Source organism: Chiloscyllium plagiosum, chromosome 5 (assembly GCF_004010195.1).
Source record: "Chiloscyllium plagiosum isolate BGI_BamShark_2017 chromosome 5, ASM401019v2, whole genome shotgun sequence".
Taxonomy (NCBI): Eukaryota; Metazoa; Chordata; class Chondrichthyes; order Orectolobiformes; family Hemiscylliidae; genus Chiloscyllium; species Chiloscyllium plagiosum.
In genome coordinates, this window is record NC_057714.1 from 119,757,560 (window position 1) to 119,784,200 (window position 26,641).

Genomic DNA, 26,641 nt, shown 5'->3' on the forward strand with positions numbered 1-26,641 from the left:
ATCTCCAGCATCTGCAGACCTCACTTTCTCCTATCTGGTAGCTTCACCAGGTTAACACTTTACCTTTAAGTGAGCCTGGTGGTGATCCTGGCATGCCTTCCTGCATTCTCCATTGAACCAGCATTGATTACCTGGCTTGATATTAATGGTTGAATGGGGGATATGCCAGGTCATGAGGTTGTAGATCATACTGGGTTACAATTCTGCTGCTGCTGATGGCCCACAGAGTTTCAGGGATACCCAGCCTTGTGTTTTTAGATCTGATTGAAGTCTGCCCTATTTAGCACAGTAATAGTGCCACACAAGTATTGACTGTGGAGAAATACATGGAAATTTGGGGTGGGGAGGGGGGATTAGTGATGTCTTGAAAACAATCCACATTAAAGAGGTGCCTGACAGAACAAGACTTATTATATGAAAGCAACTGGTACAAGCTACACTGACTAGTTAACATAATTATAAAGACTATCAGGAATCAGAGATGATGCAACAGGGACACTCCTTTCTTCACCTATTTGACATCATTAGATTGTGTAGAGTTTAGTGGAGCTTCAACTTCGAGTCTTCAGAAGTAAGTCATGTTCCAATCCAGGCATGGCAAATTGAGAGTTGAAAAGCTGAATAGATAAAAGTGACCAAAGAAATGCCAGATTGTTGTAAAACCTCAACTCGCTTGCAAATGTTCTTTGGGGAAGGAAATATTCTGTACTTAGCTGCCACGTCTATATCTGAAGGTAAAGACAATGACTGCAGATGCTGGAAACCAGATTCTGGATTAGTGGTGCTGGAAGAGCACAGCAGTTCAGGCAGCATCCGAGGAGCAGTGAAATCGACGTTTCGGACAAAAGCCCTTCATCAGGAATACGTCTATATTTGAAACTAATCCCACATCAAGGCGGTTGACACTCAGCTACATGACGTAGTTGGATATATTGTTCTGTTTTACAGGGCGGCGAGGCATCAAGCAGAAATGCCAACCTTTTTAAACAATTCTTCCACTCGAGAATAAGAAAGCAAAACTTAGTTGTCCACGGAGAACTGACAATCCTTTCCCTGACTACTTTTTTGAAAATATTTTGTATCTCCGTTCTCTAAAGAAGCCGAAACAAAAACACAAAATGGAAGTGATAAACGTAAGAAATATAAATACGGAAGCAGATCTTCGTAAAAGCACTGGGTGACCCACACCCGGGCAAAAAAAAATACAAATTTTGCCTCGAGCTGCTTGGATTAGCGCGCGCAAATCCCAACGGTCACTCCACCCTTTCGGGACCGCACCTGGCGGGGGGCGGGACTACGTTCGTACGCGATGATGTCAGGTGGGCCGGCAGGTGGTGTTGTGTGGATGGGAGTACGCTTGCGCGGAGGGCAGGTGATGTCTCGTTGATTGAGGCGGAGGAGGGGAAATTCCAGGAGTTTCCTCTCGTCCGGCCGTGTCGCTTCCAGGTGAAGAGGATAGGAGCCGCTTGTGTGTTTCTACGCTGTGGAGACCACCGCTCTCGTCCTGCGATGGATACGCCGCTGCAGGTGAGGTCCTGCCCCTCAGTCTAATCAAGTGAGCAATGTTGGCTCTCCCCTTCACACCGGTTCCTATGGGCGTGCTCAACCTTTCAGTCCTGTGCTTTCCATCCGTGACTCCGAGTGGTGTACTGTATCTGTTTTACTCTTTTCTGCCTGATGTGATAAATCAAATGATGTGGATTATATTATTAAATTCGGTCGTAATTTGTCGCTTTAACGCCTGAGCGAATCTTGCCGTTGTGCTTCTCGACTTGTCAAGTCTTTGATGGGATGTGCCTGCCCCCCTTTTTTTTTAAAAGAAAGGTCTTTAATTGTCCATTTCAGGATGGAAGGAAATCGGTTTACATGGGGAATGAGTCATACAGTCAGAGATGTACAGCACGGAAACAGACCTTTCGGTCCAACCCGTCCATGCCGATCAGATATCCCAAACCAATCTAGTCCCACCTGCCAGCACCCAGCCCATATCCCTCCAAACCCTTCCTATTCATATACCTGTTTAAGTTAAAGTGATGAGGGCAATCGATAAATAAACTTGGCCAAGCCCATATATTTCTTTACTGATTTAAGCTTCTCAACCATTAGTTTTCTGGAATATATGTGTTTTTTAAAAAATTGTTATTTTTTAGTTCTTTACTAAATTCAGAGATTGTCATGTACCTGTGCGTTTCTTAGACACAGCAAAGAGTATCAAGAATAAGAGACCTGCTTAAGGCCTCTGGACTCTGAGTACTGTCCTTACAGATTGAAGTTTAGACGAAGGATGGCTGATTGGGCTTACTGAAGGAAGGTGACTCAGTTGCATAATCTTTATTACAGTATAGTCTTTACTCTCTGGGTGACTAGACCTGACTAAAAGAAGGGAGAGTGGGCTGGAATTGTGAGATCTGCAAATGTAAGCTTGTACTGAAAAATCAGGGTGCCGGTGTTGGACTGGGGTGGACAAAGTTAAAAATCTCACAACACCAGGTTATAGTCCAACAGGTTATTTTGGAAGGGGGTGGTGGTGGTAAGGAGCGTGTGTGTGTGTGTGCGCGCGCCTGAGTGTGTGTGTAAGTGTATGATAGAGGTTCTGTGTCAGTGTGTGATTGTGTAAGTGTGTTTGTTAGTGTAGTGTAGTGGGATCACCTGGATTGCAACATGAATCCATCCTCATGGGTTGAGGCCGTCCTCATGTGTTTAGATGGGCTATCCGCCTCTGCTCGGCCATTGAGTTGTAGCATATCCCAAAGTTGGCCCTAGAGGACTGTCAGAGCTGAAAATGTGTTGCTGGAAAAGCGGGGTGGGGGCGGAGAGGTCAGGAAGATGATTGCAGGTTAGGAAGGCGGTGCTGAGTTTGAGGGATTTGACTGAGACAAGGTGGGGGGAGGGGAAATGAGGAAACTGGAGAAATCTGAGTTTATCCCTTGTGGTTGGAGGGTTCCTAGGCGGAAGATGAGGTGCTCTTCCTCCAACCGTCGTGTTGCTATGGTCTGGCGATGGAGGAGTCCAAGGACCTGCATGTCCTTGGTGGAGTGGGAGGGGGAGTTGAAGTGTTGAGCCATGGGGTGGTTGGGTTGGTTGGTCCGGGTGTCCCAGAGGTGTTCTCCGAAACGTTCGGCAAGTAGGCGGCCTGTCTCCCCAATACAGAGGGGAGATGCGGTGGAGGGCATCGTCGATTACGTCTGGGGGAATATTGCGGTCTTTGAACCCAATCTGGGTTGTACGGTACTGGAGCAGATGCGGCGGAGGATGTGTTGACACCCTGACACGTCTTGCAGTGGTTGCCATGACAAGTTTGTACAATGTTGTCCTGAAGGCTGGCCAGTTTGCTGTGAGCATTGTCTGTTTCTTTTTATTGTAAAAAATATTTGTTGTAATATCCAAGAAATTAATAAACAAAATAGTTTGAAACAATACAAAGAAACCCACTAATTACATAAATAACTAATAACTGACAACCAACTAATAATAATAGTAATGACAGTAATAACAATACAGCTCAACAATGCAAAGTAATAGTCCTCGACCATAGAGAACATAAATTTATACCTAATTCATGCGTTAGTAGTTCCTCCTGTCTGGATGCTGAATTTATTAAACAGAATCGTCATGGCTATATAAAGCTGAAAAATGTGTTGCTGGAAAAGCGCAGCAGGTCAGGCAGCATCCAAGGAGCTGGAAAATTGACGTTTCAGGCATAAGCCCTTCTTCAGGAATCCTGAAGAATTCATTCCTAAAGAAGGGCTTATGCCCGAAACGTCGATTCTCCTGCTCCTTGGATGCTGCCTGACCTGCTGCGCTTTTCCAGCAACACATTTTTCAGCTCTGATCTCCAGCATCTGCAGTCCTCACTTTCTCCATGGCTATATAAAGGCTCCTCTTAGTACAGCAGACAAATTTCTACCCAAGTAGACCACGATGGGCCACCGCGTCTTATTAAAGTGGTGCGCCATGCTTGTAAGAAAATCCAAAGGTATGTGTTCCATGACTACCTTTTACAGCCATGTGGGATTTTCAGACACCCCACAGAATGAGGGTACTGAAAAGCTTTTCTTTTTGTGCGTGGCAAATGGAAGTGGGTTAACAAGGCCAAGAAGAAGAGATAACAGGTCCATTTCTACCTCTGACGCCAAGACCATCTCTATTTTGTCTACCACGGCACTTCAGTATGCCTGTTGCAGGACTAGAGACAACGAGTGAGTGTACCCATACTCATTTTGCATTTAGGACTCATTGGAGATACTCCTGCTTTAAATTTTGAAAGGCGGTCTGGAGCCAAGTGGACCCTATGGAGAATTTCCAGTTGCAAGGCATGGGTCCTGTTGCAAATTGAGATCCTCCTTTCATCTTCCAGACTTTCCCCAATACCTCCAAAAGAAATCTCAATGTCCAGCTCCCTCTCCCATATCTTGGAGCCATTCGGACTCATCTGAGGGACCCTCTCCCAATGGGTGAGAGACGTTGCTGATAGAAAGTGTATTCTCAGCACTCTGCATCCTCTTCTGTGTTTTCTATAAGAATCAGTTAGAAGTGTGGTCTCTTTTTTTGTATGAAATTTCTAATTTGAAAGAAAATGAAAGAGGTCCCTACTGGGCAACACTTTTATTTCTGAGATAACTGGTCAAAAGACATCTGTACGGGGGAATCCAAGGTGGCAGCGATCTGCCTTGCTGGGTTCTGCACCACAACCCAGGCAAAGTGGTGCTTTTACCCTCCCCATATGAGCTGTTTTTGTAAAAATTGGCAATTTAAAGTCCCCAGAATCTCTGTATTATTTTTTAGCGATCAGGGCTGCATGGATTGCAACACACAGAGCACACCCCTGCAGAAACAGAGTTGCCCACAGCCGCAGCGCCGAGCTCTGCAGAAGCTCCTGTGAACTACCCTACTCAGCAGAGACTGGCTTCGGAGTCTGTTAAACTCCGAGAGAAGATCGAATCAACAATGGAGGAGACCCGGACTAGGCTGGAACCGATCTCGGCCATGCTGCAAAAGCATGAGCAGGAGATCCAGCATCTCAGGCAGTGCATGGAGGAGGTTGACCAGCAGGCCGTAGCATCTGAAACCACAGCAGAATCCTTGGTAGTACAGATTCAGGCCCTGGAGAAAGAGGCGTGGGCCTTAGTGGAACAGGTTAATGACCTCCAATCAAGGTCAAGGGAAGAATGTCTGTGTTATTCGACTGCCGGAACGCGAGCAAGTGCATCAGCCAGTCAGCTTCATTGAGCAATGGCGCCCATAGTTCTTGGGAGTGGAAGCCAAGGCGGGCCAGGTGCGAGTCGAGCAAGCTCACCGGGTTGCTGTGCACAGGCGTGGATCAGACCAGCTGGTCCTAGTTTAATTCCAGTATTATAGCGACAAGCAAATGGTACTGAAAGCTTACATAAAGCTCGGGTAGGACCCACAGGCACGATCTACGAGAAATCAAAAATTATGTTCTTTCAGGACTTTTCTGCAGCTGTGGTTTGCAAGAGGAAGACCTTTGAAATAAAGAAGAGGCTGAGAGACTTGAATTTTCAGTACTCTGTAACGTACCCGGCAGTGTTGCGTTTCAGCTACAGAGGGTCCTTGCATAGATTTGATTCATCAGAAAAGGCAAAGGATTCCCTGAACACTTTAAAATAGACTAGCTGGTTCAAGTAGTATGGACAATAATATTTCCATTGTTTTCTCTGTTTACTTTGTTTAGCAGGTTTTGTCTCTTTTTAAAATATGGTGTTTTCTTCTTTCCCCTCTTATTTTTATTATTCACCTTTTTTTTTCTCTTGGTTTGGGGTGTTTTTTTTTAACCAGTAATAACTGGGGTTGATTGTATGGGTAGGATGGGTTGAATGCCCACTTCTAATTTCCTTGTTTATATATATTCTTTACCTTTTGTTTTGCATGGGTTTGGGGGCGCAGCTTCACCTAGAAGGAGCCATGGCGGTGTTAGGTGTTTTTTTTCTTGAGATTCTTACATGCTTGATGCAACTACAGTACGCTACCTTCTGAACAGCAACTATTTATTTCAGCAAGTACCAGCTTTTGGAGGATCACTTAACACTCTTTGCAATGCTTGCGGCGCATGTCATGCGAGGCTCTCTGAAGAAAGGGACCAGTCCTTCCATTATACAAGATTTTACATCACAGTAATGCCCACAAGACAACCCCCAGCCACTCCCATGCAACCCAAAGACCATGTAAAGTGATTGGATTATTTCCAGTAGCAGCATTTAAAGTATGATTAGATTGTCACATCCTGCCTGCAAGACAGACCCCCCAGGACATCCAATTTCGTACATGTCAGCAGAACAAATTAAGCCGTTAACATCTCATTACCTCCTTTTATTCCATGATAACCAACTAAAATGCACTACCAGCTTATTCATAATAATTTGACAGCCAGTATTTAAGCAAGTTAGTGACGCACAACATACGATGATTATAACAAGGATTACTAGTCCATGCAGTAGATAGGATCCTGGGATCCTATGTGGGGGGGAAAAAAAGTGTTCACCAGTAAAGTTCTTTAAATCCACAGTCCTTAGTGACCACTTCACCACCCCCTCCTAGTTGAGTGGAAACGAGCCAGTTATCCAAAATCTCAAAGTCCAACCTGAAAACAAAATCCAATCTGGCAGGGGTCAGTTCTGATGTATATAGCGTATAGGGAGCCCAGGCCTTTAGAGATGCACAGATCAGTCCTGTTCCTGCAAGGTCACAGGGGTCCCATGCAATGAAGTCTGCTCCCAAGGCAGGGTTTATGTTTGTGGGTTGGGTGTTGCCATCAGTTTGCGCTTGGCCATCCTCATGTTCACCTTTTGCAAATTCCAACCAGACAGTCTGAGGATTTTCAGGATCACATCGAATGCCGTTTAATGCATTCTTTGCTGTTTCTGCTCCGGCTCTGCAGTCAAATGTAACAAAGCCAACTGGCAGTTTTGATGTTAGCTTGATCAGTGAACCTTGATATCCCTTAAATGATCAAAAGAGAAGATAAAGCCCACATGGTTTAATATCCATAGGGAGGCCACTGACAAAAAACATACAGACCTCCTCTTCATTGTTGTTAGGTTCGTCACTTTTCGTGCTTATGACTGGGAGCTGATTAAATCTGTTGTCCCCCAACTCCGGGCAGGCTGGGAGAGGAGGGGGGGGTGGGGGGTTGCCAGAATGGGTGCAATATGTTCTGGGGTCAGTTGTCTATTGGAAGTGCTGAGCAAGGTTCCCAGGAATGTGACTTGGCACTGAGTGTGCAGTGGATAACATTTCCAGGATGCTGGGTAAGTGGAGTGGAACTTGGATCACATTATGGAGGGGCAGGCAGTGGTCCAAAGGCATGCTTTACCTGCGAATGGAGAAACTTTAGAGACAATGTTAGCTGCTGAAACTTTCTTTGCATTTCCTCTCTCTTTCCTCCTTCGTCAAGATGGGTTTAAGTATGAAGACAGTAAATAAGTATTACAAAGCATCAGGTGCACACACTTGGCCAACTGGAGTGATCCACAGGCCTTTTGATGCATAGTGCGAACACCCATGCGTCATCCAAATTTGATTATCTGAGTCAGGGCATCCCCCTCTAAAATGGTGCACAGTGACTACCTGGCATGCCTGTTGTTTTCGAGGCAGATGATCAATTTAGCGCCTGCCAGTTCACAGAGGACACAGAGGTATCCGTCTCGTGTTTGACAGCTCGATCAGCTCTGGCATTGCCAGTGCTGATGTCCATATTGTCCATGACTCGCGGAGCACGTTTTGATTATGGCCAATTGCATAGGGAGGAGGTTTTGAATATGTTGTCAGTTCTGAATAGGCCTCCCTGAGGAGGTCAGAAATCCCTTTTGTGACCATAGCTGGTTATCGATGTCATTATTTTGAAGCATTATTGGCAGACCAGACCAGTTAGGAGGAACTGGATTAGTGGTGCTGGAAGAGCCCTTCATCAGGAATACAGGCAGAGAGCCATCTCTCCATCCTTCAGGCTCACCACTAAGCCAGAATCTGGTTTCCAGCATCTGCAGTCATTGTTTTTACCTATGTTAGGAGGAACCTCCATTTTATTCCCACCTGATAGTCTGGCTTGGCATTTCAACCCTGATTCCTTATTTTGTCTCTCCTTTCTCAATTTTTCCTATTTTGTTTTTCTCTACTCATGTCATTAATCTTCACACTGACTCTTCAGCACCACCCAAGGCTTAGGATTTCTGTCATGATCACACACTCTAATCCCTCTTTAATGTCCGTTATTCTCCTAGCTGGCCTGTTTAGATTTGTTTGTTATTTCCTCAGCAGTCTTTCTCCACGTGGATATTAAAGTTTTCCATTTAGTCCCCATATTACGTTTCCAAATTGCCACCTCTGCTTTTCAACATTTATCTATATCTCAAGTTGCTCTGAGTGGCAAATTGCATTTCTCAATTTTTTTTATTTAAACATCCTGACCGACGCCTGAACCATTCCTCATTTTGGGAGTCATCCTGGCATAACCAATGCAAAGAGATTCCAACACCTGACTTGTCCAATGTCTATCCCATTTTTAAGTCTCGACTTCCAAACTTATCTCTATATACTAGTCCAGTGTTTTCAGTCTCCATATGCACTTCAGTGTCCTGACTTTCACATGGGGGATTTCCCTTCTCAATCACTCTGTCTTAGATAGATTACTGAGACAGACAAGTAATTATGATTTATCTTATGTACTATGTTCTGGGGCCTCAAATCCCGCTATTAGAGGACTCTTAAACCCCAAATTCCAGGGGTACTCTAATCTCCCTGGGACAAACTCAGCGTAGAAGTGCAAAGGTTACCTCCGAGATTTCCTGTCACTACAGAGTCCTAGAGGACGAGGGGTCAACTGAGTGATAAGTTAGTGAGTAAGATCAAGGTAAATCTTACCAAGTGGGACCATCTGTCTCGCGTTACCATCACGCACGTGATCACTTACTCAGTCTGTCTAGAAGGTCTGTATATGTTGAAATCTCACTGCTGCCACCAAATGTTAGATTCTTATATCCTTGATGCAAATGCAATGTGCTAACTTCTGTGAACAGCCACAATTTATTTCAGCAAGTACCAGCTTTTGGAGGATTACTTAACACACTTCACAATGCTTGTGGAGCATGTCAAGTGAGACTCTCTGAACAAAGAGACCAGTTATTCCTTTAGGCACGATTTTACATCAGTCAGTAATGCCCACAGGCCAACCCCTAGCCACTCCCGCGCCACCTCCCATAGTCATTTGCAACCCAAAAAGTGAGAGATTAGATTATTCCTTAAGACAGTGTGTGATTAATGTAGACTGTGATTAATCATTGCCTAACATACGATGGACGGATCCTGGGATTGTATTCATTAGAATTTAGAAGGTTGAGGGGAGATCTAATAGAAACTTACAAGGTAATGCAAGGCTGAGAAAGGGTGGATGCTGGGAAGTTGTTACTGTTAGACAGGGAGACTAGGACCAGTGGGCACAGCCTTCGAATTAGAGAGGGTCATTTTGAAACGGACATGCGACATTTCTTCAGCCAGAATGGTGGGCCTGTGGAATTTGTTGCCATAGAGCACAGTGGAGGCTGGGACATTAAATGTCTTCAAGGCAAAGATTGATAAAGTCTTGATCTCGCAAGGAATTAACGTCTACAGGGAGAGTGCGGGTAAGTGGAGTTGAAATGCCCGTCGGCCATGAATAATGGCAGAGTGGAATTGATGGGCCGAATGGCCTTACTCCCACTCCTATATCTTATGATTAGGTTATTCTTTAAAACAGTGTGGGATTTAGGTTATTCCTTGAAACAGCATTTGCAGAATATAATTAGATTGTCACGTCTTGCCTCCAAGACAGAAAAATACATCCCAAGAACGTCCAATTTCTTACATGTCAGCAGAACAAATTAAACTTTTAACATTTTAGAGGTGTTAGTGGGTAGCATGACAGCCCCCTGTGGACAAGGGGGAAAGTCTCCTTTTCTGTTGGTTTACTGTCAGAGTAGATATTGGGGTGCTATAGCAAATGTTTTAGAAGGGATCTTGGGAACCGAAGTTAAGGTAGATTCGTTATCTTGGGCCTGCTGAATCTGCCTTCTTTAGATGAGCATGGGAAGAAACTTTAATATTCTTACGTATTGTACAAGGAAGAATATTCTGATGAGCTGGATCTCGGAAAATCCCCTTGGCCTGTCGGAATGGCGCAGGTTAGTTATGGAACATATCCTGCTAAACTTCCTTACAAGTGTGGTGCATCAGAAAACGGAACTTTTTTATAAGAGTGGCGGCCCTTTCTGAACTATATAGATGCAGACTTGTCGGCTATATTGATTAGGTCCTTTGTATAGCCACGAGGACTGGGTCTGGCGGGCCTCGTAGCCAGCGAGGAAGAATCCTGAATAAATACGGGTAGGCTAACAGATGCTCCCAATGGGGATGTGCTGAGTCGTGTAATTTAATTTAACTTTAAATTAATTTATTCTGTTTTAATTATTTATTGAATTGTAGTTTGGGTAGATTTTTTTCTTTGATTTGTTTTGTAGAGTAGTAGTTAATTTATTATTGTTACAATATAGGATTGTTATACTATTTTTATTGTAATTTTATAACTTTATCAGAAATAAAAATCTTTTTCAATAAACAAAAATCAGTATAGCCCCCTTAAGTCACCCAGGGAAGACACGCCTCTAGCTGCCCATAGTTTAAACCCAGAGTCCATCATCCCCAGCCGAAAACCTACATACTAACTGTGGGTGTATTTTAAAAAAAAGGTTTTAGCAGTATTGCCCCCATTCTGACGTAATGCCTTCCACGCTTTAATAGGATTAATAACAATTAAGCTATGGAAATATTCCTTAACTGTCCTCATTTTGTCCAAGAACAGCAAGCTAGTAAGGGTACATCTCACCTGAAATGCTTCAATGTCCAACTACAGTGAGTGAGGGTCACCCTGGGCCCAGTCATTCACATAAGATAGCAATGAGCTTAATTAATAGTTTTTCATATCTGGGAGGTCCATTCCTCCCAGTCTCTGGGGTAGGTGCAGTTTAATAAGATGTCGCTTGTGATACCAGATTAGGGAACTGAACCAACCATTCAGTCTTCTAAATGTTTGCTTAGTAAAAAACAGAGAAAGCATTCGCATAGGATACAGCAGATGGGGGAGAATGTTCATTTTAACAAGGACTATCCAACCTAACCAAGAGTCTGGAAGCACCTCCCATCTTTGGTCTTGTTTGATTCTGTTGAATAAATGGGTAAAATTTATTTTTAAATAGCTGATCAAAGACAGGAGTAATAAATATACCTAAGTAGAGAAATCCCTCCTGTGACCATCTAAAGGGAAATAGAGATTCATCCTCAGGACCAGGCATTTTCGGGAGACCTCCCAAGGGCATGGCCTCTGATTTCACAAAGATGATTTTGTAACCAGAAAAGCTGCCAAACGAATTAATGCATTGTATCAGATGACGCACCAGAACTGTTAGGTTTGATAAGACAAGAACATCATCTGCATGTGATGTTGTGTGACTTGTCCCCATTTCTGGAGCAGATATACTGGGATCCCTACGTATTGCCTCTTCCAGCAGTGCAATCATCAATGTGAAAAGCAACAGTGATAAGGGACAGCCCTGTCAACTGCTCCTAAAAATACTGAAATTGCTTGACCGCACACCATTGGTGAGGACAGAGGCAAGACTGTCACTATACAAAACATTTATCCATCTGCTAAAGACCTTGACCAAGCCAAACCACTTTAAAGTGTAAAAGAAGATATGGCCAGTCAACCCAGTCAAATGCCTTCCCTGCATCTAAAGAGATCACTAATCCCTGTGCCAATCATTGTTGACAAACTTGTTAGGTTCTTTTTCTTAAGATTCTTACACACTTGATGCAACAGCAATGCACCAAATTCTGTGAACAGCCAAATTTATTAAGCAAGTACAAGCTTTGGAGGATCATTTAACACCCTTCACGATGCTTGCCGAGCACGTCAAGTGAGGCTCCTGAACAAGGAAACAGATCTCCCTTTTAAACAGGGTATGACATCAACAGTCAGTCATGCACATAAGACACAACCCGCTGCCACTTCCCCATAGTCGCATGCTATCCAAAAATAAAGTAATTCAATTATTTCCAGAAATAGTGTTTGTTTGGTTATTTCTTCAAACAGTGTGAGAGTGTAATTATATTGACACATCCTGACTGCAAGACATAAATCCCCAACTTCCCCCCCCCCACCATGACATACATTTCTTACATGTCAGCAGAACAAGTTAACCCTTTAACATCTCACTTTGATCATATTAAGTAACCACCTGACATTATTCGATGATCTGCAGCCTTTTATAAAAACCCTCTGGTCCTCAATGATGGAGGGCAGCACAGGTTCTAGTCTTAGTGCAAGACTCTTTAAATAGGATTTTGATATCAACATTCAGGAATGAGATGGGCCTATAGGAAGCACAGTCCTCTGGGGTCTTTCCTTTTTTAAGGATAAGAGAGATGTTTGCCTCTCGAAGATGGCAGGAAGAGGTCACGACTTTGTGAATCATCATCGGTCCTGACAGTATACATAAGCTCCTTATAAAACTCAGTGGGAAGTCACATACCACCCATTTAGAATAGAATGGAGGTTAGGACAGTTTAATGTTCCTCCTGCACAATGTGGGAGGTAAGGGTCCCTGCTGACTTCCTTTGTGGGAAGTGTATCCAACTCTGATTCCTCAAACCATGTTAGGAACTGGAGCTGGATGAACTTTGGATCATTCGAGAGGTAGAGGGGTCTATTGAGAGGAGTTACAGGAAGGTAGTCAAGTACAAGAAAAAGGCAGATGAGTTACAATCGGGATGGAAAGGGAACAGGCAGACAGTGCAGGGATCCCCTGTGGCCGTCCTCTCAATAACAAGTATACCATTTTGGATACTGTTGGGTGTGACGACTTACCAGGAGTAAGCCATGGAGTTCAGGTCTCTGGCACAGAGTCTGTCCTTGTTGCTCAGAAGGGAAGGGGCAAGAGAAGAAGAGCATTAGTCATTGGGGAGTCCATAGTTAGGGGTCAGAGGTTCTGTGGGAGTGAGAGAGACTCATGGTTGGTGTGTTGCCTCCCAGATGCCAAAGGCATCTGATGTTTGAGGTTTTGGGATCCTTGAGGGGGAGGGAGGGGCAGTCCCCAGTTGTGGTCACATAGGCACCAATGACATATTTAGGAAAAGGGACGGGGATTTAAGGCAGAAGTTCGGAGAGCTAGGGTGGAAACTTAATGCTCAAAAAGAGTTGTTATCTCTGGTGCATTACTTGTGCCATGTGCTAGCGAGGCAAGGACTAGGGAAAAAGAGGCTACAGGGATGGTGCAGGAGGGAGGGCTTCAGATACCTGGATAATGGGGGCTCATTCTGGGGTAGGTAGGACCTCTACAAATGGGATGGTCCTCACCCAAACTAGAGGGATACCAATATCCTGGCGGGGGGTAGATTTGCTAATGTTCTTTGGGCGGGTTGAAATTAATTCAGCAGGAGGATGGGAGCCTAAATTGTAGTTCCAGTGTCCAGGATGTTAAGAACAGTGACGTCAGAAATGAGGTTTCTAGGTCGCAAGAGTTCACTGCAAGCAGGAAGGTGGTTTGAATTGTGTCTACTTCAACACCAGGTGCATCCGAAATAAGGTGGGTGAACTTGCAACTTGGGTTGGTACCTGGGATTTCGATATTGTGGCCATTGTGAAGACCTGGATAGGGCAGGGATGGGAATGATTGTTACAGATTCCTGGATTTAAATGTTTCAGTAAGAACAGAAGATGGTAAAAGAGAGGGAGGTGTAGCATTGTTAGTCAAGGACAGTATTACTGTGGCAGAAAGGACGTTTGAGGACTTGTCTACTGAGGTAATATGGACTGAGGTTAGAAATAGGAAAGGAGATATCATCCTGTTGGGGAGTTTTCTATAGGCCTCTGAATAGTTCCAGAGATGTAGAGGAAACGATAGCAAAAGTGATTCTAGAAAGGAGCTTGAAAAACAGGGTAGTTGTTATGGGGAATCTTTATTTTTCCAAATATTGACTGGAAATACTATTGTTTGAGTACCTTAGATGGGTCAGTTTTTGTCCAATGTGTTCAGGAGAGCTGCCTGACACAATATGTAGACAAACCAACAAGGGGTGAGGCCACATTGGATTTGGTTCTGGGTAATGAACCGGACCAACTGCTAGCTTTGGAGATAGGTGACCACTTTGGTGATAGTGACCACAATTTCGTTATGTTTACTTTAATGATGGAAAGGGATAGGTATACACTGCAGGGCAAGAGTTATTGCTGGGGAAAGGCATTTATGATGAGATTAGCCAAGATTTAGGATACATAGGATGGGGAAGGAAACTGCAGGGGATGGGTACAGTTGAAATGTGGAGCTTATTCAAGGAACTGCTACTGCGTATTCTCGATAAGTGTGTGCCTATCGGGCAGGAAGGAAGCGGTCAAGTGGGGAAGCCGTGGTTTACAAAAGGAGTTGAATCTCTTGTCAAGAGGAAAAAGAATGCTCACTTTCAGATAAGTGAAGGCTCAGTTAGGGTGCTTGAGAGTTACAGGTTAGCCAGGAAAGATCTAAAAGAGAGAGCCAGGAAGGGTCATGAGAAGTCATTGGATAGGGTCAAGGAAAACCCTAAGGCTTTCTATAGCTATATCAGGAATAAAAGAATGGCCCTAATCTTACTTTTATTCAATTAAGAATAGTAGTGGGAAGTTGAGGGGAGTCCGAGGAGATAGGGGAAGCGCTAAATAAACATTTTTCGTCAGTGTTCACACTGGAAAAAGACAATGTTGTCAAGGACAATACTGAGATACAGGCTACTAAACTAGATGTGATTGAGGTTAACAAGGAGGAGGTGTTAGCAATTCTGGAAAGTGTGAAAATAGATATATTCCCTGGGCTGGATGGGATTCCCTGGGAAGCCAGGGAGGAGATTGCAGAGCCTTTGGCTTTGATCTTTGTCATTGTCTTCAGGAATAGTGCCAGAAAACTGAAGGATAGCTAATGTGATCTCCTTCTTGACAACCCTGGTAATTATAGACCAGTGAGCCTTACTTCAGTTGTGGGTAAAATGTTGGAAAAGGCTGTAAGAGATAGGATTTATAATCATCTAGAAGGAATAAGTCAACACTGTTTTATGAAGGGTAGGTTGTGCCTCACAAACCTTACTGAGTTCTTTGAGATGGTGACCAAACAGATGGATGAAGGTAAAGTGGTTAATGTGGTGTATATGGATTTTAGTAAGGTGTTTGATAAAGTTCCACACGGTAGGCTATTGCACAAAATATGGAATTGAGGGCGAATTAGCAGTTTGGATCCTAAATTAGCTATCTGAAAGAAGATGCAGGGTGGTGGTTGATGGGAAATGTTCATCCTGGAGTTCAGTTATGAGTCGTGGGCCGCAAGGATCTGTTTTTAGCCACTGCTATTTGTCATTTTTATAAATGAACTGGATGAGGGTGTAGAAGGATGGGTTAGTAGTTTTACTAATGACACAAACGTTGGTGGAGTTGTCGACAGTGTGGAAGGATGTTGCCGGTTACAGATGGACATAGATAAACTGCAGAGCTGGGCTGAGAGGTGGCAATGGAGTTTAATGTGGAAAAGTGAGGTCATTCACTTTGGAAGGAGCAACAGGAATAGAGAGTACTTGGCTAATGGTAAGATTCTTGGTAGTGTAGATGAGCAGGGAGATCTGTATTCATGAAAGTTGCCACCCAGGTTGATAGGGTTGTTAAGAAGGCAGAGATGGAAATGTGTTGCTGGAGAAGCGCAGCAGGTCAGGCAGCATCTAGGGAACAGGAGAATCGACGTTTCGGGCATTAGCCCTTCTTCAGGAATGAGGAAAGTTTGTCCAGCAGGCTAAGATAAAAGATAGGGAGGAGGGACTTGGGGGAGGGGCGTCGGAAATGTGATAGGTGGAAAAAGGTCAAGGTGAGGGTGATAGGACAGATTGGGGTGGGGGCGGAGAGCTCTTGTTAAGAAGGCATACTGTCTGTTAGCTTTTATTGGTGGAAGGATTGAGTTTCAGAGCCATGAGGTCATGCTGCAGCTGTACAAAACTCTGGTGTGGCCGCACTTGGAGTATTGCATGCAGTTCTGGTCATCATGTCACAGGAAGGATGTGGAAGCTTTGGAGAGAGTTCAGAGGAGATTTATTAGGATGTTACCTTAGTGTTCTGGGTACACCACTTGAACACATCCTGAGCTGTAACCTTCTATAGCACCATTTAGCCTCCAGAGAGGGAGAACTCTAATTATGAATTGCTGAGCTTCAGTACAAGAAGGTCTATAAGCACAAACTACATAAACTAATCCACAAAACTTGTAAAAGTTATATACACCAAAACAGAAAAACAAAGAAGCACCAAAGGCATTGATTGGAGGAATTTACGTCCACCCCCCCCCCCCCCTCCAATCCATTCAACGGTGGCACCTAAACATTCCAAAACCCTGCTAACCATTCCCACCACCCTCTTTATCCTACTAGCTAGAGTCGCGCCACAGACACCGGCAATGTATTAGGAAAAAGCAAGATTAATAATATACACAGGTAAGTTAAAAGTAAATACGTCACCCATCACTTGGTATGACTTAGAAATTAAAGGTAAATACTCTATCCATCTCCAGCATAATTTAACATTGCTTATTACCAACAAAAGAAGACTCCACCAAGTCCTCTCTAAAGAAGGTCAAACCCGAACAACTGTTATCTGTGCCTTTTCAATCGTCTGGCTTAAGTCAGCGTGTCCGCAAAGCTCCTCTTTCTCTGGTGAGTCAAAAGAAACAGATCCATTATAATTAATCCAAAGCACCACTGAATATCTTAGAGTACAGGATCTCAAGCTCTCTGAATCTTCTTGATGCTGCCGTAGGACTTCCTTTTCTGAAAAGTCTTAGAAAAACATGATCTTGGAGCCCTCACACAACGCCCCCTGATCCTTCCCTGGGTCTCTGGAAGCTTCCAGAGACTCGCTGTTTGTCTTTATAATGGAACTGAATCATGACCTTTGTGCCGTGACTCTGTGGGCGCTCAATCTTTAGGTGAAAGTGAGGACTGCAGATGCTGGAAATTAGAGTAGACAGTGTGATGCTGGAAAAGCAAAGCAGGTCAGGCAGCATCTGAGAAACACGAGAGTCAATGTTTTGGGCAAAAAGCCCTTCAGGATTGAGGCTATGAGCCAAGGGGTGGTGAGATAAATGAGAGGTGGGTGGGGCTGAGTGTGCAATAGGTAGATGGAGGTGGGTAATGGTGATAGGTCAGAGGGGAGGGTGAAGCGGATAGGTGGGAAGGAAGATGGACAGGTCGTGTGGGTGGTGCCGAGTTGGAAGGTTGGATCCGGGATAAGGTGGGGGGAGGACAAATGAGGAAATTGGTGAAATCCACGTTGATGCCATGGGTTGGAGGGTCCCGAGGCCGAAGAAGAGGCGTTTTTCCTCTAGGCGTCGGGTGGTTAGGGAGTGGTGATGGAGGAAGCCCAGGACCTATGTGTGCTTGGCAGAGTGGGAGGGGGAGTTGAAGTAACTGCGGCATGCCAACAATGTGCAGGTTCTTTCTTCTGCCTCCTGTTTAAGGTCATCCACCAGATCCAGGAAACCACGGACCTGTGTTTCCAGGGCATCAATCTGACTCTTGGATGAGTCAGCCTCTGCCTCCACCCCAGTGGCTCAAGTTCATCAGTCCTTTTCCCCCAGATCTTACAGCATAGCAGAGATAGATAGGGGCAGGCTTTTCATCATTTTTTATTTCAATCTGCTTCCCAAAGACCTTGTGAGATTTGGCAAGCTTCTCAACCAAGGTCTGGTGAGTAAGCAAGCCTGCTGCCTCAGTGGATTGAGTTGCAGCTCCGGGCCCGGGCGAACATCCTCCTTTTATCGGCATTGTCTCGCAGCAACAATGAAGGTAAGTAAAATTCTCAGGTTCTATAGCTCTTTTACTTCATTTTAAAACTCACAGTAACATGGATGGGATGAGTTCTAGCTCTGTCCTGCCAATGTTGTGGCTTGGAGCCCAGCAAACACAATCCTCCTAGTGTTAGGTTCTATTCCCAAGGTTTCACACACGAGATGCAATTCACACACACCAACTTCTGCAAACAGTTTATTAAAGGTTGTACAAGCTAGGTGGCCCCCTTTGACCCTCTTCACAGACATGTGAAATTGAGTTAAAGTAAGGCCATGAACAAACAGAACAATCCCCTTTATGCAGGTCAGTTGGCAATGCTTATGGATACTCTGGCCACACCCCACAGTCACATGCCACTCAAGGCACGCACAACCTCCGGTAGAATGGTAGGATGAGATCATCATCTGACATAATATAAATGCCCTCATCTGGGGCAATCGATTTGCAGATGATTTCCTGACTGTCTTGGAGAATTACTCAATGTAGGTGTGATATACCTAGCTTCAGGGAATGGCTAGAAAGCATTTCTAAATGGAAGAGATTGAATGATGGTTTAATTTGATAATAGTTGGGGAAGTAGTAGCAAATGACTATCCAATTGGAGTCTGAGTCATTTGCATTCCTGCACGACTGTCGTCCCCATCAAAGACAGTGTACTTTTACCCTTTAATATTACATTAATTCCAGAGAGAGAGTACAATTTAATCTTTTAATATTACATTCCTCCCTTTTATCATTCCAGGATAGCCACCTAGATGACACTACCAGCTTTCATAAAACTCTGACAGTTAGTATTTAAGCAAGTTATTGACACACAGCATGCAATGATTATAACAACAAAAATTACTAGTCCATATAATAAATAGAATTTGCAGAATCTTCCCACATGGAAAACAAAGTTCACCAGTAAAGTTCTTAAATCCACAGAGCTTAGTGACCACTCCACCCCCTCCAAGTCAAGTGGAAACAAGTCAGTTCTCCAAAATCTCCCTCCAGTAAAGTCCAACCTGAAAACAAAATTCAATCTGTCCTTGTACACCACTCGATGGAGAAATCGGAATTCTTTGATAAGGACAGTTAAATACTTAACAAAACGGATGGGCCTTCCATCCTTCCGGAGGTGCTTCACATGGAGGATACCAACACATCTGAGCATGCCGCAGCAGCAGCAGCCAGGTGAACACAGCATTCTTTGCTGCTTCTGCTCCTACTCTGCTGTTACATGTAACAAAGCCAACTGGCTGTTGTGATGTTAGTTTGATCAGTGAACCTTCATATCACTTAAATGATCGAAAGACAAGGTAAAGTTCTCGTGGTTTAATATCTGTAGGAAGGCCACTGACAAAAAGTGTATGAACTTCCTCTTCACTGTTGTTAGCTTCTTCACTTTTCATGCTCTTGACTGAGGAGCTGATTGAATCTGTTGGATCAGGTTCCAGAGGGGTGGGTACTGGTCCAAAGGCATGCTTTACCTGTGAATGGAGAAACTCTAGAGACGATATTAGCTGTTGGCATTTTCTGTCTTTCCTTGCCAAGGTGGTTATCAGTATGAAGACAGTCACACATTTAACAACACTAAATTGTGTCTGCCTATTTCAACATTCTCAGTCATCTTGAAGTCTGTTACTCTGTTCACCATTTATGACATTATCAAGTTTTATACAATCCATAAACATCTAAATTGTACTGCCTAAACAATTCAGACAATTATGAACAACATTCAGTGGTCCTAAAATCAAACCCCTTGGGGGACTCCATTCAGGTTATTCAAAAATTATTTTCCTTTAATAAATTAATACTTTGCTAATGTGAAAGCTGTCAGGAAAAGTATTTTAAAAATCTGGAACAGCAAGAAAACTACAAAATGTTTCTTGTGCTTTAGCAATTGAAGAGGCAGTTTCAGTTCAGATTTAAATCTCAAATATTTGTGGGAGATAAATGCAGAATATATTAAAAAGACATTCAGAATTACAGTGACAGCTTTGATGCAGATAACATTCTTCTAATTTGCAATATGAGGCCAATGAGGTCTTAGTAATAATTGACAGAATTTAAACAGCTCAGTGTTAAGTTCTGATATTCTTTAAAATCTTAACAAAACAAACTTAAAATGCACTCTTTTTGTGAAAACTCTGCATTTTTTTTAAAAAAAAGCAAAGACATCTTAATACAATACTCTCATCTGGCTAAAGCACAACCACTGACACAATTACCTTTTTTAAAATAGGCAGTGTAGAATTTGAGGTAAAAATAATGACTGCAGATGCTGGAAACCAGATTCTGGATCAGTGGTGCTGGAAGAGCAAGCAATTCAGGCAGCATCCGAGGTCGGATGCTGCCTGAATTGCTGTGCTCTTCCAGCACCACTGATCCAGAAGAGTGTAGAATTTGAAATCAATCAGGGACTCCAGGCACCCAGCCTGTTTCGAGGTTACAAGTTTGATCGTTTTAAAAGAACCTTTCAGTGTAAAAACAAAATCTGCCCTATTACATAGCCCACACAACACACTGAATTGAAATCCTGATTCAAACAAGGCAAAACAGTTACTTAAAAGGATTTTCTAAACCAGTATTTTAACAAACCAAAATATTTAAATATCAAACCCTCTCAGCATGGCACAATTTACATTGAAACTTCACCCCTCGACCCAAGTATTAGTACAACCTTAATTTCAGCATTTCTCTTTTCTTTTTGAAGAACCTCTGGTCAGAATTCTTCTCATTTTAATACAGGGAGAAAACATGCACATTTGAGACCCCCCTCAGTTCACCCAGTGATGATCCGTGAAATGGAAATCGAAGAGTCAAAAAGCTGGAGGAGGTGGCTCCAAAAGATCCACACCAAAGGCGGACAAAAATAAATCACGTCCACAAACTCCCAATCAACCACCACAGCACAGAAAAAAAAACACAAGCATTGGTCCAAGATTCCCAAAGCTTCACGAACCCCACAGCACCTGGCGCGTGCACTCAAAAAGATCACTAAAACATCCTCACCTCGGTGGAAACCCGACAGAGGAATGCCACCCCACCACCGAATGCAGCTGCAAAGGAAAAAAAGACCAGCCGTGCCTTTCTGGCAAAATCACACTCACAAAAAAAAATGCCCTTGCAGCAGACCACATGGCACTGCGGTCCAAACAATTCCCCTTCCCCCAGAAGAGAGGCTCGTTGAGTTGGGTCCGCAGCTCAGAAACTGGCTCCCACAACAAAAACACAGATAAAGCTTCCCAGCAGTCAATGCACTCTGAGCAGACTGGCTACACTTTCTCCCCTTTTTCCTGGTGACACCATATTGCCCTAAAAGTACTTTTAAGGGGAGGTGTGGGGGACAAAGGCAACAATTCCAAGTACTAAATTCTAACTTTATTTGGAGTTGCATACCTCATGTCTGTAGAGGACTTTAACCCCTTTTTCACTTTACTTCTCACTGGGACCATAACCCCTTTTTAACCCTCTGGACTCTAACCCCAATTTAACTCTTTTTGCGCAAGTATGCGAGTTACTCAAGGATTCCGTCACCACTGAGTCCCAGGAGACGAGGGGTCGACTGAGTGTTAAGTTGAGAGAGAGGCCAAGGTGGACCTTACCTTGTGGGCCAGTCAGTCTCACGCAACCAACACTCAATTGCTTATTCAGTCCTCCTAGAAGCACCGTGTATGTTGGAATCCCACCATTGCCACTATATGTTAGGTTCTTTTCCCAAGGTTTCACGTAAGAGATGCAATTCACACACACCATCTTCTGCAAAAGTTAAAGGTTATTAAAGGTTGTACAAGTTAGGACTTGTCATGAGTACTTAAGTGCAGAAATATAGTGAAAAGACAACGTTGCCGTTCTCGCAATCTTAAAATACAAAATCAGAATTTAAAAAAATATAAAAGAAGCAGACCCAAAAGAAAAATGTCCAGAGTCCTTATCCAAAAGAAAAGTGAGAAAGTACAGATATTAAAGTCTTATCTCCTTATGCCTAGCCCTGGCCTGGAGTTTCAGTAAGCCTCCTCTTGGGACATGCTCCAGCAATCATCTTTCCTACTGCCACTAAAAGCCAATTGACAAGATGAATGATGCGTGTGTGTGTGTATGAATATTGATTGAATGATAAATATTCATCTTGATACAAAGAAGCTCTTCACTTCAAAAAGTGGTATTTTAGGTTACTTGAGAAGGCAGAGCTGCAATGGAACATTTCATCTGAAAGACTGCACCTCTGACCATGCACATTCCTTGGATGCTGCCTGACCTGTGCTTTTCCAACACCACATTCCTTGTTGTCAAGAAATGTGGTGTTGGAAAAGCACAGCAGGTCAGACAGCACCCAAGGAGTAGGCGAATTGATGTTTCGGGCATAAGGCCTTCATGAGGAATATTGGGCAACATTCCTTGTTCTGTAAACAGGTTGACAAGATCATTTCTATTTTAAGAAAGGATACATAGTGTTTGTTTTATTATAGGTAACGAGCGGGCAAAGAAGAGTCATCTGCTATACCTACCATTCTGATTCAAGAGCTCCTGAAATGTGATAAAATGCAACATATGCACAACAATATATAATGGTAAATAGTTTTTGCAGTCTGGAACCAATCAACTGCTTCGGAAAGTTAAATACAAAATTTGTATGTAAAAATGGTTCTACGTGAGTCTCCTTTCCCCAATGCCTGTGTCCATGACTTACACACTGCAGCCTGGGCCTTGATTTTCCCCTGTTTCTGGTCCCTAGATCACATGGTAGCTTCTTTTAAACCAACAACTTATGAGCAGCAACAGAAACAAGAGCAAGAGTGCTATATTTGGCCAATGAAAGTTTTCTTCAGATTCCTTATGTACCTGATTCTATTGGTAATCTCTATACCATTGGCACTAGTTGGGTTCATCATCTGGGCACCTCTACAACAGGTGAGAAGACCCTTCAGTTTTTCCCATGTGAAAACTCCAAAGGTATACACCCAGGAGGAGTGGATGGGATATGGAGACGGCAAAGGATTTAGCTTTGTGGAGGCAAACCTGTGTTTTCTGCCCAACTGCTTGGCCCGCTTTAACAATCTGTCTCAGACTCAAAGAAGAGCTGTTCAGATTGCTGGCCATATCAGCGATTCTGTCAACCGGCCAAGGATTCAGGTTTGCGAGGACTCTCCAACTAGCTTACAGAGCAGCCCCTTAACTGCTGTTAGACAAGTATCCTACAGTGCAAATGGAACACAAGGGTCTGTTCTGGCTGTGAACAATCTACACCACATTGATAGCTCGGAGGAGAATAGCGAAGTAGAGAATGTACATGAATATTTGGATGAATGTCAAAGCAACAAGGATCCTTTGGATCTTACAGTGGTGGAAGAAAGCAACATGTCAAGTGCCATGGATGAGATGCAAGCCAACCAGCCCAGCAAGCAGCAAGCTGTGTCTTCCAGGTCTCTGAAGTGCCAGGGTAAACCTCAGAAAAAGCAAAACGGGAAAGACGACCTACCTGCAGAAATATCTCCAGTCTTTCCTGCTGATGTAGCCTTTGTCTGCCTTCTGGAAGTGTTTGAGAAACGGGCAGCAGCCAAACTGAAGCAGCTTCTCCAACCAGCGTTTGGACACATCCTTTATGATGTGGGTGTTTATGGCTTCCAAGGCTGTTGTGAGTTTAAATTCTTCAACAGTGGCATATTCCTTGCCAGCCGCTATCCCATCATAGATGCCAAGTTTCATTGTTTTCCCAGGATCCGAGGAGAAGATGGACTTGCTGCTAAAGGTCTCTTGTGTGTTAAGGTAAGGGAAGATTTATTTCCCAGAATTGTTTACATTCATGTTTTCTACATTGCTACACTGGGAGTCTGGTACATAAAAATGAGGGCATTCTATTCAATGTTCAAGCTATGATTTGACTGACTAATTTTGCTGCTTTAGTTGGATGTTAACATCAAACCTTAAGAATTCTCAACTTCACTCTTGCCTACCTGAACTTTCTTGATGCATATGTAGCTTTTTGTTTTGATCTGATTGAAGAATTAATTGGGCCATGGAATAAAAGATGGGTGGGAGGGAGGGGCAGTTGTTGGCTGCAGGATTTTGGAGTAAGACAAAAGAGGATCTGAGCCGTGAAATCGGCAAACCAGTGGCAGATGCTAAAAAGAGACCAGAAGTCAAAGTTTTCATCTTGCCTTCATACATGCTGTAAATGCTCTTTTTTTACACTCATTTGAACTAAAAAGCAAGATGAAAAGCTTTGATATTTCTTCTAGAGAAAGTTGAATATGTAGGGTCTGTACAGTTGGAGTTCAGAAGAATGAGGTAATCTTATTGAAGTATAAAAACATTCTTAGGGTCTTGACAGGGTAGATGCTGTGACATTGTTTCCCCTTGATGTGGGCAAGTCTAAGACTAGAGGGCATGATCTTAGAGTAAGGAATCATCCATTTAAAACCAATGAGAAGGTTCTTCTCTGGTCGTCAGTCTGTGGAATTCTTTACTATAGAAGGCTGTTGAGGCTGGGTTGTTAAAAGTATTTCTAATTTTTAATTAGATCAGCCAAGACGTCATTGAATGGCAGAACAGACTTAATGGGCAAAATGGCCTATCTCTAATCTTAAGTCAAATGGAGAAGCTAAAATTGTTATTGGAGTACTTTTAATACTTTTTAACATGGAGAATTTAGGTAGATAAAATCTTTAGAAACCTTTTCCAATGACTTGAGTCCATAACAAAACAGCCTAGCTTTAAAGTGATCAGCAAAATTCCTAGAGAAGGCACAAGATGTAGGAACAGGTGAAGATTATATGGCCACTCAAGCCTGTTCTATTGTTCAACAACTGGAATTTAAATCACTTTTGCTTTCTGTCCAATCCTGTGTCTTGCTAAATTTGTGAAGTTCAAAAATTCAACTCAATCTCGAATATACTTAATGACTGAGTACCGCACCCCACTGAAAAGTTCCTAAGGTGAGTAAAAACCTTTTTTATGCAACAAGTCATTAAGGTTTGGAATATCTGCCTGATACGGTGTTGGACATATACAAAAGTGGTTTCTAAAACATTGGAAAATTCTTTTGAACGAGGGGGAAAAAAACTGAGAATCATTTCAGTACCCTAATTAGTATGCTCTTCCAAAAAACTGAAGGAAATTAAATGGTGTGGATATCTTGTTTCTCTGATCCTCTGTTCAATTAAATAAACATTGGAGATGGGGTGTCAAAATCTTGTATGTGATAGCTGTCATGTCCCATAAGGTAGAGATACCTACCAAAATAGAGGAGGGCACGATTAGGCTTGCAGAATGATAAGTGATATCCAATACATAACTATTACGTGATTGATTTGGGAAGGTGAAATAAGAGGCTATTTAAGAGCTTTGACAAAGGGTCAGTTTGACTCGAAACATCAGCTCTTTTCTCTCCTTACAGATGCTGCCAGACCTGAGATTTTCCAGCATTTTCTCATTTGCGTTTGTCCTTTACCCTCATTCTTTTTCTCAATGCTGATTTAGCAATTCTGATTCTGATCACTTAATTTACATCAATATTGAATGGGCACCCAATGGGAATATACAGCTTAGTGTTATTAAGAAACTGGCAAAGCAATTAGAATTCATCCCAAATTTGAGTTGTTACTGTTCAGCCAAATGGCTTCCTCTGCCATAAGGTCTCCGACTCAGTGACTTGAAACAAACAAAATGCTTCCTTATCCACATGTTAACCTGAGCCAGTGTGTTCATTCTACACAATGAAAACAAAGAACGACAGATACTGCAAATTAGAAACAAAAACAGAAATTCTGCAATATTTCAGCAGGTCTGGCAGAATCTGTAGTGAAAAATTAATGTTTCGGATCCAGTGACTCTTCATTCTGAGGAATGGTACGTAAGATTAACTCTGATTTTTCTCCAAAGGGTTTTTACAAATATATTAAGGACAAAAGGGTAACTAGGGAGAGAATAGGGCCCCTCAAAGGTCAGCAAGGCGGCCTTTGTGTGGAGCTACAGAAAATGGGGGAGATACTAAATAAATATTTTGCATCGGTATTTACTGTGAGAAAGGAAATGGAAGATATAGACTGTAGGGAAATAGATGGTGATATCTTGCAAAATGTCCAGATTACACAGGAGGAAGTGCTGGATGTCTTGAAACGGTTAAAGGTGGATAAATCCCCAATGCCTGATCAGGTGTACCGGAGAACTCAGTGGGAAGCTAGAGAAGTGATTGCTGGGCCTCTTGCTGAGATATTTGTATCATCGATAGTCACAGGTGAGGTGCCAGAAGACTGGAGGTTGGCAAACGTGGTGCCACTGTTTAAGAAGCCAAGCCAAGGAACTATACACCAGTGAGCCTGACCTCCGTGGTGGGCAAGTTGTTGAAGGGAATCCTGAGGGACAGGATGTACATGTACTTGGAAAGGCAAGGACTGATTAGGGACAGTCAACATGGCTTTGTGCTTGGGAAATCATGCCTCACAAACTTGATTGCTTTTTTTGAAGAAGTAACAAAGAGGATTGATGAGGGCAGAGCTATATGGACTTCGGTAAGGCGTTCGACAAGGTTCCCCATGGGACACTGATTAGCAAGGTTAGATCTCATGGAATACAGGGAGAACTAGCCATTTGGATACAGAACTGGCTCAAACGTAGTGGACAGCGAAGAGGGTTACCTCCGATTACAACAGGATCTGGATCAGATGGGCCAATGGGCTAAGAAGTGGTAGATGGAGTTTAATTCTGATAAATGTGAGGTGCTGCATTTTGGGAAAGCAAATCTTAGCAGGACTTATACACT

The 26,641-nt window shown here is 43.2% G+C and overlaps 1 protein-coding gene across 3 annotated transcripts in view; it reads left to right on the forward strand.

Annotated features, from left to right (window-relative positions):
* Positions 1–1,334: 1,334 nt before the first annotated feature.
* Positions 1,335–26,641, forward strand: part of smpd5 (sphingomyelin phosphodiesterase 5) — a 69,970-nt gene continuing 44,663 nt past the window's right edge. Inside the window, exons 1-3 of one of the 3 annotated variants that reach the window (XM_043690914.1) lie at positions 1,336–1,527; positions 22,350–22,451; positions 22,616–23,646. In XM_043690914.1, the coding sequence (XP_043546849.1) occupies positions 22,621–23,646 (1,026 nt within the window). In that variant the 5' untranslated portion in view covers positions 1,336–1,527; positions 22,350–22,451; positions 22,616–22,620. Of the gene's footprint in view, positions 1,556–22,349; positions 23,647–26,641 lie in introns of all 3 variants that reach the window. The other 2 variants (XM_043690913.1, XM_043690912.1) reach the window with 2 other exon arrangements.